At 36.2% G+C, this 17,260-nt stretch overlaps 1 protein-coding gene across 2 annotated transcripts in view; it reads left to right on the top strand.

Moving 5' to 3' along the window:
- The window catches only part of LOC150096468 (uncharacterized), a 470,709-nt gene that overhangs the window by 383,149 nt on the left and 70,300 nt on the right, over positions 1 to 17,260 (top strand). For both annotated transcript variants that reach the window (XM_090407965.1, XM_090407964.1), the window contains exon 10: positions 163 to 499. In XM_090407965.1, the coding sequence (XP_090264091.1) occupies positions 163 to 499 (337 nt within the window). The remainder of the gene's footprint in view (positions 1 to 162; positions 500 to 17,260) is intronic.

The following is a 17,260-nucleotide window of genomic DNA, read 5'->3' as shown; positions in this document are numbered from 1 at the left end:
AACCTTAAAACTTAAGATTTAATATAAAATATGCAATTTTTTTTACCCCAGGCTGGGGTGGGGGGAAGAATACATACACACAAACACATACATATCAATAACAGCTGACCTTTGCATAAAGTTTTAACTAATGAAATATATTTTTTGGTACTTCATTGACAGAAAGTTGGAAATGACATGAGACACCAGGTGGAAAAGCCTATTAATGAAGAATTTAGTAAAAATAATCATATGGTATTGCCTCAGCTGGATAAAAGTCAAGAATCTAATCCTAATATCCTGATACCACTTAGAAATGGACAGGATCAACATGTAATTATGAAGCCTCCATCCAATGAAGCTAATTTTCTTCCACATATAGATTCGGTACAAAAATATGATGGTCGAAATCATAAAGGAATTGTGGAAAACTTAAAAAGGGGACCTCAAATGAATAAGAGGAATGCCCAGCTTGCCAGACCACATCAGCAGGAAGAAGAAAGGGATTATGTAGAAGACGGTAATCATTAAATAATAATAAAAAAAACATTTCCATATAATATTAAGTCATTTTTGATATACTGATTTGTAATATAGAGGAATGCATAACTTTTTGTTGTAATTAATCAGTTGAATAATAATAATAATAATAGAGCTAGTCAGTTTATCTAGTGTAACTTAATAGCATATTTTGTGAATAGAAAATGAAAATGTAAAAACAGCAATTAATCATTGTTATAAAAGAATAATGATATTTATTGATACAAATAATGATATTATGCATAATAGTTTCACACGGTTGCTAATGAGCATAGTATAAACTGTGCAGTTCTCAGAACTTGCTCAGATGGCTTGTCAGCTGTTTTCACAATTGAAAAATGAAACCATTTAGTTAAAAATAATCCTATGGAAAAAATTAAATATAATAATATTGAACAAAGGAGCCAAAAGTTATTGATTTCACATTGTAAATAATTAAATGAAAGGATAATAATAATATTACATGGATGTCTCTCTCTCTCTCAAGACTCATCACTGGAGGTCCATACTAACCATTATTTAAACAATGCCTATTACACCTTTCTTTGAATTCATTTACAAAGGCACTCATAATTACTGCTGTCAACCTGCTCCATTTATTCACTACTTTCCAATAAAAACTCTAGTCCTCATTCCCCTTCCAGCCACTTTCACCAAACAGCAACCTGAGATATGACTCCTTGTTTGACTCTGTTGTCATGTATTGAAAATTTTCTTCTACATCTGTTTTACAAAATTCTTTAATGTAAAAATGTTTCTATCATATCTCATCTTTTCTGCCCATTAACTTTTATTCTCTCTTCTAATAGGAAGTATCCCATAGACCCGTCACTGTTTTGGTCACTCATCCTACTCTCCATTTCCATCAGCGCAATGCAACTTGTAAGCTTTCTAACTCAAAGTACACAACCTTACATTTTGCTACATTTAACTTGCAATCATGATATTTTTACCACACTATAAAAATTATCTTTCAGGATCTCTACATCGCCTTTGTTTACCGTTTTCCTCTTCATTTTTGCATCATAAGCAAACAACTGGATATTTCTCATTAGATTATCATTAACTGTTCAAATTAAACCGCAATCAAAAGTGCAGAACCCTTTTACGCCACTGTTTACTTGCTTTCTCTCCAATTCATCCCCACAGGAAAGCCACATTTTATGTTTCTTCTATTTGCAAAGTTGAAATTAATGAACTTTTCAAAATCAACAGCAAAAAAAAAAATAATAATAATAAAATAAAATAAATAAAAGCATAAATGAATCATTCTCAATTACCTTTTGTTTTATATTCTATGGCATTGCAGGTAGAGATTACAAAGCAGTTTGTTTACATTTAGGTCCACTGTGAGCCACATATAATGACTGCTAAAAAAGTGAAAGTTTTACTAATCAACTCTATCTTTAAATGACATCTTAAATTTGTTGTTTAAATACTAATATTAGTATTTAAATTATTACAACTCTTCCTCAGCTAAAAAAAATGCATAAAATCACTTAACCTTGAAGAAAAAATAGAAATGATTTGACATATCAAATCAGGTGGTGCAACAGATGTAACAAATACTCTGAAATTATATTATAACATGCTGCAGGAGAGGAGGGAAAAGGTCCGACAGACATTCTTGTTGCATTTCTTAACCAAAGACAAGGAGCCTGTTGATCCAGATGATTCTAATCCAGGCCCATTTCATTAAGGCTTCTCCATAATGCCATTATATATTTTTACTTTAATTTATAATTTCTGTTATATTTATGTTGTCTTATGTTATTTATAAACATATATTTATTCAGAATCATTATTAAAAAACCATAATTCTTTATACAAATTGCAAAATTATTAACTTGTAAAGATCAGTTTCATATTGCAGGAACCAATCTCATTTAAATACATTATCATTTTATAATTTTACCTCAGTTTTTGAACTGAGGTAAAATTATAAAATTCATAAAGTGAACAATGCATTTGACAATGCCATGGCACTACTTCTAGCTGCCTTCTAAATTTGTCATAATAGCATAATAGCTCTATGGTTCATAGATACCCCTTGGTAAATGAAAGTTTTATAAATGTAACCACTTTCTAGGTCAAGATTACATTAGAAGCAAAATGATAAACCTTATTTTTGACCTGGTTGGCCAAGGATACTGTATCTGCTCTCCAACCACCAGGCTGCAGGTTTGAATCCTACTGTGGGCCTGGATGTTTGTGAATGTTTTGAAATACAAGAATAATTTCATTGTCTGGTATGAGACCATTATCAATCTTATTGAAGGCCTTAAACACCAAAAAAAAAAAAAGTTCTGTGTTTGGTCTCTAGACTAGGCATAATATAAAAACATTATATAAAATATAAATTATATAAAATTTAAAGTTATATAAAATATATTTTATTTAAAATATAAATAAATATAAATTATATAAAATATTAACTATGGTACTATGGTATAAAATATGGTACTAGTGTACTATTGATTTTTGACCTTTTGTGGATGCAAGTCAAAAAGACAAATTCTCTGATGCTATCACTAGATCCAGCACTCTTATCCAGGTCTGCTCCATTACATGTGCTTTTGGATTATTCCCCCCCCTTCCTATCCTTTATTCTCTTTCCAGTATATGTCCTAATTGTTGAAGTGCTCCCTCCCTTGTAACAGTTAGCCATCCTGTGCTTTTCATGCTGATTTACATTCAATAACTTCCTTTCCACTCCACCACTGTAGGTGTCTTCTATGCATATATATTCTCAAATGCACTGCTTCTCATGACCTCAGATGGCTCATCACTCAGCCTTCATGCTGAGCTTCTATTGTTTTTGGTTCATCCCTAGTGCTCTCTCTATCTCCCCCAACAAGTCATGGGTTTGAATCCCACTACAGGCATTGATGTTTGTGATTGCCTTACCTTGTGTACTACTATAACCTTTGATATGGTACAGCGTGACCTTTGCTGTCCTTGTGCCATTGAAACCATACTAAAAACATAATACTCCTTATACACAGTGGGCCCTTATACAAAGTGATGAGATTGATTTTTTTACATGACAGGTCTTTGAATAAAAGTAACAAATTAGTTTATAGTTTTGACTGCTAGAGTATGTTGTAATTGCAGGTGCAACTTTCGGGTCAAGTGACACAGCAGCTTTCGTGTGACAGTTGTTAAAGTAAGAGTTTGTGAGTGGAGTATGTCAGAAGTTGCATCATGGAGCAAAGAACTGTGATGTTTGTGATTGTCTGTGAAAATAATAGTGGTGATGGTGGACAATAGGTGGCATTGGTGTAAATGAGGCGGTTTGTGTATGAGGTTGAGTAGTGGAGATGGAGAGTTGTAAAGTAGGTGCCCTCCCTCGATGAGTCTTAGGACTCCCTGGAAGTGTCAAATAATAATAATAATAATAATAATAATATTAATAATAAAATTTTACTGTAAAATTTGGAAAAACTCTTACCGAAGTGTATCTAAAAAAGTTTATGCCAATGACTGAGCCATGCCCAGGTGTTTCACTGGTTTTCAATGTCTAAAGAGGGGGCAGGTAGTCCCTGAACAACGAACTACACTGTGGATGGCCAGTTTCTACATGAACAAATGAAAATGTGATGAAGCTAGGGAAATTGTTGCCCATGACAGGCGAATAACCACTAGGCTACTCACTGTACATGGTATCAGTAAGGAAATGGCCAGATTAATGTTAGAAAGAGATTTTCACAAGAGATTTTGTTTGAAGTTTGTGCTGCACATGCTGACACATGAACAGAGAGCATCTAGTTGCATGTTATCAAAATATTGCCCATGCAGTTGATTAAGATCATGGTGTGTTGCAAAGAATTGTCACTGGTTTTGAAAGTTGGGTGTTTACAGTTTGATCTGGAAACAAAACAGCAGAGCATGGAATGGCATCGAATGTCTTCTCCCCAGCAGAAGAAAGTCAGGTTGCAAAAATCATTGTTTTTTTTTTTTCAATGCTGCTGGAATTATCCATCACAAATTTGTTCCTGAGGGCACCACAGTTAATGGTCAGTATTATTTAGGAGTAATGCAACAGATGTTGCATTACTCCTAAATGATTACTCTTAATGCCAAGAATGTGTTAGTAGAACTAATCAGGTGGTATGGTCTTTCCAGAGGAAGACCAAGATCTAGGTGTATTGATACGGTAAAAAGTGCCTTAGAAGACAGAAATATAAAATCTAATACTGTTGGAGTCTTTACAGGTAACAGTGATTTGGAGGAAAACTGTAGATAGGAAGTTAGTAATGATGTAAATTTTTCATGTAGTACTATCATATCTTGTACCCTTGAGGGTGCATGTCAGGAATTTGATGATGATGATGTAGCTATGTCTATATGCCCACATACAACGTGTCAGGAAAGAATTTTTTGACAACAGCGATTGGTTTCTTTTGCATGACAACACGCCTGTTCACTGTGCACTGCTCTTGAAGCAGTTTCTGGCTTTCAAGTCAATCTGTGTGATCGAACACCCCCTCTCCCCTTATTATGTTTTGAAAGGGGAGTGCTTTATTGACGTCGAGGACATCTTACACAGTATGACCCAGATACTGAGGGAGATTCCAGCTCAGGACGTGTACCATGCCTTCGAACATTATTTACACAATGTTTACATCTGTATGACAGATGTAAGCATTGTGTAGAGTTGGAGGGAGATTATTTTGTATAATTGACAATTCCAAATATAGTTCTTTGTTTTGATATAATAATTGTCTCATTACTTAACGGGCACACTATTCTGTTGTTTCAGTGATACTTGCTGTAAGGAAAAGAATCCTTTCCTTTAATGTTACACAGTGATCTGCATTCATTTCAGGCAAATTATGGAGACTATAACCATGTTCGAATTAATTACTTTAATTTCCCCACGTTTTGACCTTTATATGAAGGTCATCATCTGGAGTATACATATATACACCCAATTCTCCATTCACACTGTAGATTGGTTCCAGAAAAATCTGTGTAAATGAAAACCATATAAAAAAGAATACAGTGCATATAAAAAAATAGAATTATTTCAGATGTGAAAACCTGATACGAACAATAAGATATTTTCAAACAAAACATGAAAATCATTGAATAAAACACTTCTTCTTTTCAGTCATTTTCTCTCCACTGCTGGACGAAGGCCTCCTCCAGTTCTTTCCACCTTTCTGTTCTTGGCAGTGGATGACCAATTTTTCTCAACAAATTTTGACAGCTCATCACTCCACCTTCTTTTAGGATGTCCTCGGCTTCGTTTCCCTTCCTTTGGAATCCAGTTTGTTAGTATAATGGTTCATCACTCACCTTCCCTCTTGGATAGATGTCTGGCCCATTTCCATTTTAGTCACTTATGGTGAAGAATGATGTCAGTGATGTGAGTCTGGCTTCTTATTCAGGTGTTTTGCTTCTTATCTTTTAATGTGATGCCTAGCATCAACCATTTTTCTTTGAGTTGTTGTTAGTTTATTTGCCAGTGCTTTACTTAGCGACCAAGTTTCACAACCATATGTGATGACTGAAAATAAAACACTATTTAATTTTATTGGAATATTTTTTTTAATTTTAAATAATTATTTAAAGTGCATATATACACACACACCCCTGTCCAAAAAGAAACCGAACTTTTCGAAAATAGAAGTAACTAGTGGTGCCACTTGTTGTATCTTTCTGTTGTCGAAAGCGGCAACCTTCATTAGTGTTGTCAACTGTTTATGACATTGGTTTCATTAGAAGCCGAGTTATAGTGCCAAGAGTCTCTGTTTTGACGAACGGTCAGAAAATGAGTTTCAAACAGAGAACTGCAATTGGTTTTTGTTTTAAACTTCGTAAAAGTCACCGAAGTAAAAGTACCGAAACGCATCAAATGCTTTGAAAAGCATACGGTGATGAATACTTATCCCGTACTCAAGTTTATGAGTGGTTTAAGCAATTTCAAAGTGGTCGTAAGATGCTTGAGGATGACAAAAAGCCGTGCCATCCAAAAACTAGATTGAGCGAAGTTAACATCCAAAAAGTGCATGATTTCATCGAAGAAAACCCAAAATCGTCCATGAGATTGACATTTTGACTGAGATTTGGGTCTTTGTAAATTGAACTCGCGACAAGTTGGCCGACGACCAAAAAAATGTATCGAATTGAACATGGCAAGGACCTCATTAAAACTGCTCATAAGGATTCAAATTTCCTTGAAACGATAGTTACTGGTTACGAAACGTGGTATTTTGAGTATGAGCCTGAAACAAAGCACCAGAGTGCTGAGTGGAGACCATCAAAAGAGATCCGATAAAAAGTCGTTTGGAGAAGTCAAAAGTAAATACAATGCTGATTTGTTTCTATGATTCCAAGGGCATTATCCACAAAGAATTTATTCCGTTTGGCCGGTCAACGCCGAGAGTTTTATCTCGAAGTTTTGAAGCGATTGATAGTGAGAATTCATCGCATACGGCATGAATATTGTGATTCAGGCAGCTGGTCACTTTTGCACAATAATGCACCATCTCATCATTCAAACATTGTGAGACAGTTTTTTTTTTTTTTGCAAAAACCAAGTTTGTGTGTTGGATCACCTGCCGTATTCACATGATTTAGCACCCTGTGACTTCTTTCTCTTCCCCCCCGACTACATTTGCCGATGAAAGGAAACGACACCATTGAAAACGTTCAAGCAGCAGTAACCATAACCCTCAACAGTATCCCAAAAACCAATATGAAAAACTCATTTAATGGATTAATTGACCATGCCAAATGCTGTATTGAAGCTGAGGGAGAGTATATTGATTGAAATAAATGATTGAATAATTACAATTGGCCTGTATTTTATTTTCTATCAAAAGTTCGGTATCTTTTTGGACAAAAGCTGTATACATATATATATATCTTTCTTAAAGAAAATAGTGTGTCACTAATAAAACAGAAATTCAAAAAGGCCCAAATACACCTGCGCATATGGTTATTAGTTAAATTTTCTTTGCCATCACTTTCTTCTGATAGTAGCTGCATTCTTTTGTGTGAGACTGGAATTAACTCACTTCCATCACTTGAAACACTTTGGCTGTCCTGTTCATATTGCAATAGTGAAATATTTTCTTCAGTAAAAGGAACTAAATTAGCACTAATTTTCAATAATTCTAAATGTTGATTTTTTTTTTTTTATACCACGAACTCTGTAATTAATTGTTGATATACTGTTTTGACTAGGTCTTTGTATAATTCATCATATTGCACCATACATGACTTCAGTTCACGTTTAAACTGTTCAGCTTGTTCAGTATTTGAATCATGTGTAAGAAAATGACTTTGCAATTTGCTAGCCATTTGAAGCCCTTCTTTAATTACTGTTGCAGTGAGTGGAATCTCTTCATCATCATCACTTTTTTCTTTTTCATTTCCAGGATGCATTTACAATTGATGGTTTCAATTCTGATAATGCCAACTTAGCAAGTTTGATGCAATCCAAATTAGAAAATTTCTTCCACACATCAATAACTGTCAATAGATTATTCTTATCTAAAGTATCCAAAATGTATTGCAATGTTCTTATTTAGAAAGTTTTGAAGGTAGCAATCACACCCTGATCTAGTGGTTGTATTAAGGATGTTGTATTACGTGGCAGAAAACAAAATTCCACATTTGGGTGTTCTAAAACAGGATGGCCAGGCACATTGTCTATAATCAATAAAACTTTGAAGTCCAGATTTTTTTCACCATCAAAAAACTTCTGGAAGAAAACATTGAACCATTCATTAAAAATTTCTTTTGTAACCCAACCTTTTTTTGTTTGTCTCCCAGTGCATTGTCTAAGATCAAGGCAATGCATGTCATTGCATTGCCTTGATCTTAGACAGGAACTCTATTGCACGAATAAAACTTTCATGAATAAAACACAAGCGTGTAACCATTTTGAATTGTAAATAAGAAATTATTGTTTAGTAAACAGCTTATCTCCTTCCAAGCAGCTTTATTTAGATGGCTCTCCCTTAACGGACCAACTTAACTTCGAGGAATCAGCATACATCCTTTTGCTTCCAAGAACCAATGGCAAGTGAATATAAAGGATCATCTTAAAGCTTAACTTTGGGGAATCGTAACTACAAAAATTTTTTTTTGTTGTTGTCGCCATAGTTGTCTATGTTCTCTAGCTTAGAGTAAACCGTGATGTTTAAAACATCGAGGGAGTTCCCCAAAATTCAAGTTTAAGAATTCCATTGTGATTATAATTTCCTAGAACGGTACATATGTACCGTTCTAGAAAATGATAATTATTATTATTATTAAACAAGACTTCATGGAGTCAAAGACTCATCTAGGAGGTCCTTTTATCTCACACACATCTCATCATACCGTGTCTTAAACACATTCAAACTCCTTGCAGACACCACACTCTCAGCAAGGCATTCCAATCACTCACAACTCTGCACGAAAAAAATCTGCCTCTCACTCCCCTACTCACACCCTCTTTATACAGTTTCCAGGGATGACCTCTGGTTCTCCCCTGATCTCCCACTATTCTCTGTAGAACTTCTCCACCATTGATCTTATAACAACCCCTTACCAACTCGTAGGTCTCTATCATATCTCCCCTCTTCCTTCTCTCCACTAGACTCTGCAAATTACATCTTTTCAATCTTTCCTCATACTCGACATTCCAGAGGTCAGAAACTACATTAGTCAGTCGCCTTTGGACCCTTTCCAACATCTCTTCATCCTTCTGAAAACCAGGTGACCAAATCTGGGCACAATAGTCCATGTGTGGCCTAATCAAAGCCTTATACAATGGAACAAGAATCTCCCTACTTCTACCCGTCACTGTCCTCCGCATCATTCCCAGAAGTCTTTGTGTTGTCTTCACAGTTTTGGCAATGTGTCCCCTAAATTTTAGATCCTTATTCACTATCACCCCCAGATCTCTTATTTCCTCTACTTCCAACAATATATTCTCACCAAGCATAAATTCTGCATCCCATCTTTGTTTTCCAAATTTCAAAACCTTACATTTTGCAACATTGAACTCACATCCCCATTTGTTTGCCCAATCACTCAATTTATTCAAGTCTTCTTGCAAGGCCACAACATCTTCACTACTCTTTATGGTTCGTCCCAACTTTGCATCATCTGCAAACAACTGAATATCTCCATCCAAATCTTCGCCAATATCATTAATATACAAGTTAAATAGTAATGGCCCTAAAACAGACCCCTGAGGCACTCCACTAGTGACTTTCCTTTTCCTGGATATTGCACCCCCATACACAACTTGTTGATACCTATCAGATAGCCAGTCTCCAATCCAATGCACTAATCTAATATCCAACCTCATCTGCTCTATTTTGACTGTCAACTTATCATGAGGTACTCTATCAAAAAATGATGTAATAAATTTAGTTTAATCATTTATCCAAGTCTGAGCAAACAAAGTTTGCGCCTGAAAGTATCTTCAGGACTGGGGGTAAGGTAGTACAACACCGGGAAACTCATTGCAAAGGTGGAGCAAGCTAACATCGCTTCTATCTCAATATCTTCCATAATGCAAAACACGTCTCCTTGCGGATATGTATAATGTTATGCATTAAGGGAAGGGCCACTACCCAGACTAGTTTCGACCTTTATTGAGGTCTCCTCAGTGGGAGCCAGGCCCAAGTGGAGATACCAGGCAGAAGCATTAGCAAGGTCATCTCTACCTATAGGATTTGCCAAACGGTGTGTCACCTTTTTATTAAATTACTCTGAATTTAGAGAAAGATGTTGAAAGTTTATTTTTCACTTGGTTAGGCTATAATAAATTTAGTTTAATCCTTTATTCAAGTGTGAGCAAACAAAGTTTGTGCCTGAAAGTATCTTCAGGACTGGGATAAAGTGGTATACCAGCAACTCGTTTGTGATCTCTTAAATTCTTCTGTCAATCATGTCTTAGTGATATCAATAATTTTTGGCCTTGTCAAGCTCATTAATATTGAATATATACAGGCTTCTGACATTAGTGCAAGTGAATTCTAATATACTCTTGGCCTACACGTATCTGTTGTTTCTCTGATATTTTCCATTATCACCCTCAATCATCCCAAGTGCCTGTATACATGCTTACATCCCATCTCCAGTAGTCCTAGTCTTCCTTATTTTGCACCACTACCATTCTATGTCTGAACAACACATTTTCCAGGCAGTTAATTCCAAATGCATTCGAGCAACTCATCATCATGTATTCAATTTTCTCATGCATGAATTTCATTCCATGGTATTGTCAACTTGCACTCTTTCTTCTTTACACCCTATGCATTAACTTATTTTCAGTTACGGTTCTTATTCTCAATTCATTGGTAGTGGATTAAGAAAAATAATAAATACTTATCATTATTATTTCATATTCAAGTGTACAAAATGCTTGGTCTATTGAAATTTTAAAAGTTTCAGAAATGATTGAGGACTTATGGGAATACAGCCTTTGATATGCACTGACAATCCAAATACTTTTTAAGTAGTGCACTACCATGACAACTCACACAGAAGTTTGTTTTCATAAACTTCCAGTCACTATCAATTAAGATTTTTATAATGTAGAATAGAGCCAAAAAGAATTTACTTTGGTGTATTCAATATATTCAGTTGGATGTTATGAACCCAACTATGTTTTATTGTCAAATTACAGAAATTTAAAAGTTTTGCAAATTACTAGAGAGCTTATGAGGACATAACCTTTGGCATAGGGGTTACCTTGGCATACACTACTTAAAAGAATACAAATCCATCCCAGGAACTTGTATATTCATCTTTTATTAGTGCATTGATTAGGTTTCACTGGCCTGACAGCTGTTTCGAACTGTAGGTTCTCATCAGAGACTAGGCAGACCTGAGGGGAGAAACCCTCTGTTCAATGCCATGGTCCTCTCTCAGAAAGATAAATTCATCACAAGTGAATTCTTGGTAGGTGCATAATTAAATAGCTCTTCTTTTCATTATTTGAAAAGAAGAGCTATTTGAGTTTTGAGTTGTTGTTTTTTTATTTGAGTTTTGAGTTTTGAGTTTCATTATTTGAGTTTTGCCCTCAGATTTCTGTCTGGTCTCTGATGAGAACTAACACTTTAAAACAGTTGTCAGGCCAGTAAAACTTAATCAGTACAATAATAAAAGGTGAATATATAGGCCCCTTGGCAGAGTTTGTGTTCTTTTAAGTAGTGCAAGCCAAGACAACCCCTTGGTATTGACATAAGGTATTGACACCTTTTTTGGCAACTGGTATATGGTGATATGACTTCTGCATTACTTCCACCTTAGTATCACCACCTCTGGGTCTGGCTCCCACTGATGAGACCTCAATAAAGGTCGAAAACCGGTCTGGGTAGTGGCCCTTCCCTTAATGCATAGCATTATACATATCCGCAAGGAGATGTGCATTGCATTATGGGAGATACTAAGGCAAGTGAACAGAACTTACTCCACCTTTACCACAAGTTGTCCCAGTCCTGAAAATACTTCTGGTGCAAACTTTGTTTGCTTACACTTGGATAAAGGATTAAACCAAATATATAATCTAAGGAAGTGATTAATCAGCTAACACGACTTTTTTTACATTATGCGAAATTTTTTTGTCACCAGTCAACAGCGAGCGGAAAAGCTGAAGCCAATAAGATAAATGAAAGTGGCACTAGTAATACAATGATGTGCGAGATCTGGGATACAGTGAGTCTACAGTTTAGACTACATTACATAAGAGCAAAGAATACAAAGAACAAGGAAAAGTTGCTAGTGCTTCTTTAAGCATGCAGATCATCCAAAATAGAAGCCATTTAATGATCGAGATGGAGCATCTTCTATCACCCTGGATTGAGGATTATAACCAAAAAAATACCTCTTGGTATACAAGGAATATTCAGGCAAAAGCTCTCAATATTTTTACCTCATCGAAAGAAACCAATTTTCAAGATGAATGTGAAAGCTTTACTACGATTTAGGATGGTTTGACTGTTTTAAAAATCAAGCTGGACTGCATAACGTAAGAATTACTGGGGAATTTGCTAGTGCTGATAATGATTCTGTTGCCAAGTTTCCTGAAGAATTGCAAAGGATAATTCAGGAGGGTGATTATTACGATTGGCAAATATTCAACATCAACAAAACCGGTCTCTTTTGGAAACCAACAAAATCTTTTCTAGCTAAAACTGAAGCATTTCAACCAGGATACAAAGTATCTAAAGATCTTCTTACGCTTTTATTAGGAGGCAATGAAGAAGGCGACTTTAAACTCAAGCCTATGTTAGTTTATTGTGTGTAAAATACAAGATGTAACATTATTGAAGAAATCCAATTGAAAAAAAAAAATTGGATTTAATGAACTGGATAATAAAGATGTGAGAAAACTTGCTTGATTGAATGGGAATCAATCAATCAAACTTGCTTGATTCCCATTCAGCACAGTTAAGCGAGAATGATCTCCTTCAACTAGAAGAACAGCTTGCATATGAAGAATACAAAGATAAGGAGCACGAACAAGAAGAGAATGTTATAACTAAAAAGAACTTAAGCTAGTTTTCAATCACATTGAGCATGCTAAGGAAATTTTGTTTGCTGCTGATCCTGATATGGAATGAAGCTTTGAAGTCTGCCGAAATCTTGATAAAGCAATCATCAGCTATCGCAAATTGCATGACAAGATGACAAAGTCGAGCACAATTTTTTTGTAAAAAAGTAACTCAATCAAATGTTTAGACATTAAATAAAACTTTAACCAACTTGTCATCATCCACTCTCTAAAGGATCCTCTCTTTCTCTCTCTCTCTCTGTGTGTGTGCGTGTGCGTGCGCATCTGTGTGTGTACATCTGTTGCAGGGGTTTACAAGGGGCCTTGTTCTTGTACCCTATCATATTATGGTCAAACTTGAGATCTGCAAACATCCACCTAGAAGAACATAAAAATTACATCTTCCACCATAAGTATGGTTAGTCAGGTCTAGCTGACCATGCCTTGGATATCTTGTACAGAATCAAATGGCAGAAAACTACTATGCTTCACCACAACAATTACAAATTTGAAAGACATTTTTTTAGAATCAGTATAAATCCTAATCTTAATAAATATCATTGTATTAATCTTCCCAAGATTAATACAACCATATTTTAATTTAATTTTAATTTTAGGCTTAAAAATTGAAGTTAAATTTTTAATTTAACTTTAATTTTTAAGCCTCCTACCGAACAGCATCCAAAGGGGGGGGGGTGCCTCTCATAAGACTTTAGGCTTTCATTGTCATGTTTTCTGCTTATTGTTTTGTGTGATTTTGCAACTTTAATATTGTTTCCTGATAATGTCTGTGACTTAGACAAAATATAGGATTAATTAAATGTGTTGCTTAATTACATGGAGAAATACTTTGGGTGTATTTGGTTGTAATAATATGAAAAAATGATAACCAACTAGTTTCACTACATATACATATGGCTTCATCTGGATTAAGATAAAAAATACAATAAAAGGATAACATGAACTATAACATCACTCAAATATAGAGCATGTAGGAACCGTTACAATACGACTTGTAACTGTTTAGAGAGAAAATGGTTTGAATGATAAAAAAAAATGAGGAATTATTTGTAGGAAGTGAGATCGCCAGGTTGTGCACAGTGATACAAAATGCACAGCGGCAATTAGAGCACCTGCAAAACTCTTTCCATAGTGATTCGGCTAATGTAAATAAACAGCGTAAGAGTGGGAGAGTTTCTGAAATGAAGAAAAGAGTGTTGTATGGTGACTCGTTATTAAGAGGAGTGATAGATGGGAGTGTAACTAAATCATACTTACTAGGTGCGAAATTTAAGGATGTAAGTGAGACTATTAGAGTGCAAAAACAGAGGGTGAAAGAATTAATAGTTGTGGCGGGTACGAATGAATTGAAAGGTGATAAATTTTTTATGAGAGAGGACTTGAAAGTATTGTTAAAGGTAGCGAAAGAAAAGAGTGATAGAGTTAGAATGGTGAGTCTGTTGCCACGGTATGACAGAGAGGAGTTTAGAAGGAGGGCCATAATCGCAAATGACATTATGCGCAGGTTATGCAGACAGTGTGGTGTGGAATTCGTGGATGTATGGAATGAGTTTGATGGGCAAAAGGACTTATACAAGATGGATGGCCTGCATTTGAATGGACTTGGTGTGCGGAGACGTGTTGCTGAATGAAGTGAAAATGGATGTGCAGAACCAGGGAAACTAGAACTACCAAGGAGGAGGGGGGGGGTGGATATGCGGACATCAGTGAGACAGTTGAGTGTAAGAATGTATATAATGTACCCGAGCCAGCACTAAGGACAAAAAATGTGAATGGGTCATTTAGAATAACACATTAAGATAGAGGTGGAACAAAGGGATCACTGTATTTCATGTATATTAATGCCAGGAGTATTAGGAACAAGAAGGAAGAATTTTTAGCCTTGATTGGCTCTTCCTGGCCACAGGTTATTGGCATTAGTGAAACATGGCTGATGGAAGATGATATAGTTAGTGGAATAGAATGTGTAAGTTATAGTGTGTTTAGGAGGGACAGAGAGAATAAAATGGGGGGGGGTATTGATGATAGCTGATGAACTGCAGCCAAGGAGAATTGAAGTTGTATCGCAGGATAGTGAAAGGAGCTCTTTGAGGCTATTTGGTGTGAGATTGAGACTGGCAGAATAAAATATACAGTTGGGTGCTGCTATAGACCAGGTGATGGAATAGATGGTGGAGATAGTATGCATAAACAAATTGATGAAATGAGTGGAAGGAGGGTAATTATTATGGGGGATTTCAACTATGGTAACATTGATTGGAAGGATGAGAGGACACATGTGAAGAAGGAAATGGATTTTATTCAATTATTAAGGGATAACTATCTGAGACAGCATGTAATTGAAAATACTAGGGGTGTGAGAGTGCTTGACCTGGTAATAGCATCTCAGAATTTGAAGGTAATGAATATGACCATGTAGCCACCTATTGGTGAGAGTGATCATACACCTGGAAGGTGGTTAAAGGTGTGGAATTTTCGATTAAGACAGGGTATATGTGGAATTACCGTTCTGGCAAGTATGACAAGTTTAGGAGATTGCTTGGATCAGTGCCATGGCATGTACAAACTGCAAGGACGACGATAGAGCATGGGAAGTGGTCAAGGAGCATTTACAGGAGGTTATGGCTGATTGTATACCTAGGGTCCGAATAGTAAAACAAGTAGGGGTTAAATGGATGCATAACACCATTAAGCTTGAGCTGCAAAAAAAGAAACAACTGTGGAGGGAATTTAAAGAAAGGGGTGACCTGCAGGCACATGAACGGTATAAAGTGCAGGCCAGAAGGGTAATGAGTGTGGTAAAAAAAGCAAAAGTGGATTATGAAAGGAAACTAGCTATGCAAGCAAAAGAGAATCCCAAACAGTTCTTTCAATATGCTGCAAGCAAGAAAAATAAACTGTACACGGCAAAATGATTTTAAGGAATGACGATGGTAAGGAGGTCACTGAATCAGTCGATATATAGTGGAGTTACTGAGTGTACACTTTGCAAAAGTATATCATCCAGGTGGTGACATTGAAAAAATGAAGGAACCGTTAGTTTATACGGGAATTGTGATGAATGAAGTGGAGGTGAATAGTCCATTACAGAACTTTAATGTGAATACATCTGTGGGATTGGATGGTATACTGACACGGGTTTTGTGTAAAGCGGCTAAGGAATTATCAGTGCCCTTGACCATGTTGTTTAATCTGAGTCTCGGGTCTGGTTTAGTCCCGAAGGCATGGAAAGAGGGGAAAATAGTTTCACTGCATAAAGGAGGATCCAAGACATGGTTGCAAATTACCAACCGATCAGCATATCAGGAGTCGTTGTCAAGGTCTTGGAGAAAGTAGTCAAGGGAAAAATACAGGAATGGATTGATGAAAATGAGATACTGTACAGACAGGGGACAGCATCGCTTTTTGAAGAGTAGATCATGCATCAGTAACTTGCTCAAGTTTTATAAAAAGGTGACGGCTGAACTGGATAATGGTAATGGGTTTATAGTGATACTGCTGGACCTGGCAAAGGCATTTGACAGGATACCACAATGAATTCTAATCCGTAAACTACAACATATGGGAATGGATATAGGGTTGGTGAGATGAATAGGCGGGTGGTTGATGGAGAGATATCAAAGAGTAATTTATTCAGAAGTAGAGTCCAAAAGACAGCTTGTGACTAGTGGTGTGTCGCAGGGTTCTGTTCTTGGACCACTGCTGTTTAATCTGTTCATTAACGATATAGGGAAGGATCTAAGTGGAACAGTTCATTTGTTCACTGATGATGTAAAGTTGGGTAGGGCGATAGTGAATGAGAAGATGTCAAAATCTTGCAGGATAACTTGGATAGATTGGAGTTCTGGGCTAAGAAGAATGGATGTCAATTTAATGTGACAAAATGTAAGGTTATGCATTTGGGGGTGAAAAGATTAGCAGCAGTATACCACATTGGTGGAACTGTACTCCAGGAGATGGATGAGGCCAGGGACTTGGGAGTGTTGGTGGATAGGGAGATGAAATTTAGGGGGGGCACATTGCAAAAGTAGCTAAATCAGCTCATCAACTCACTTGGTTGTTGAAAAATACCTGGACGAGCAGAGACAAGCAAGTTATTGTACCTCTGTACCGAGCCTTGATAAGACCTCATCTTGACTACTGTGCCCAGATTTCATCACCTCAGTTCCTTCTTGATGGGGAGGAGGAGGAGAGGATCCAGAGGCGAGTGAC

Source organism: Typopeltis vanoorti, chromosome 18 (assembly GCF_054136105.1).
Source record: "Typopeltis vanoorti isolate ZY-2024b chromosome 18, IOZ_Tvanoo_1.0, whole genome shotgun sequence".
NCBI lineage: Eukaryota > Metazoa > Arthropoda > Arachnida > Uropygi > Thelyphonidae > Typopeltis > Typopeltis vanoorti.
The sequence above is the reverse complement of the archived record's forward strand: the minus strand, read 5'-3'. Positions and strand labels throughout refer to the sequence as shown.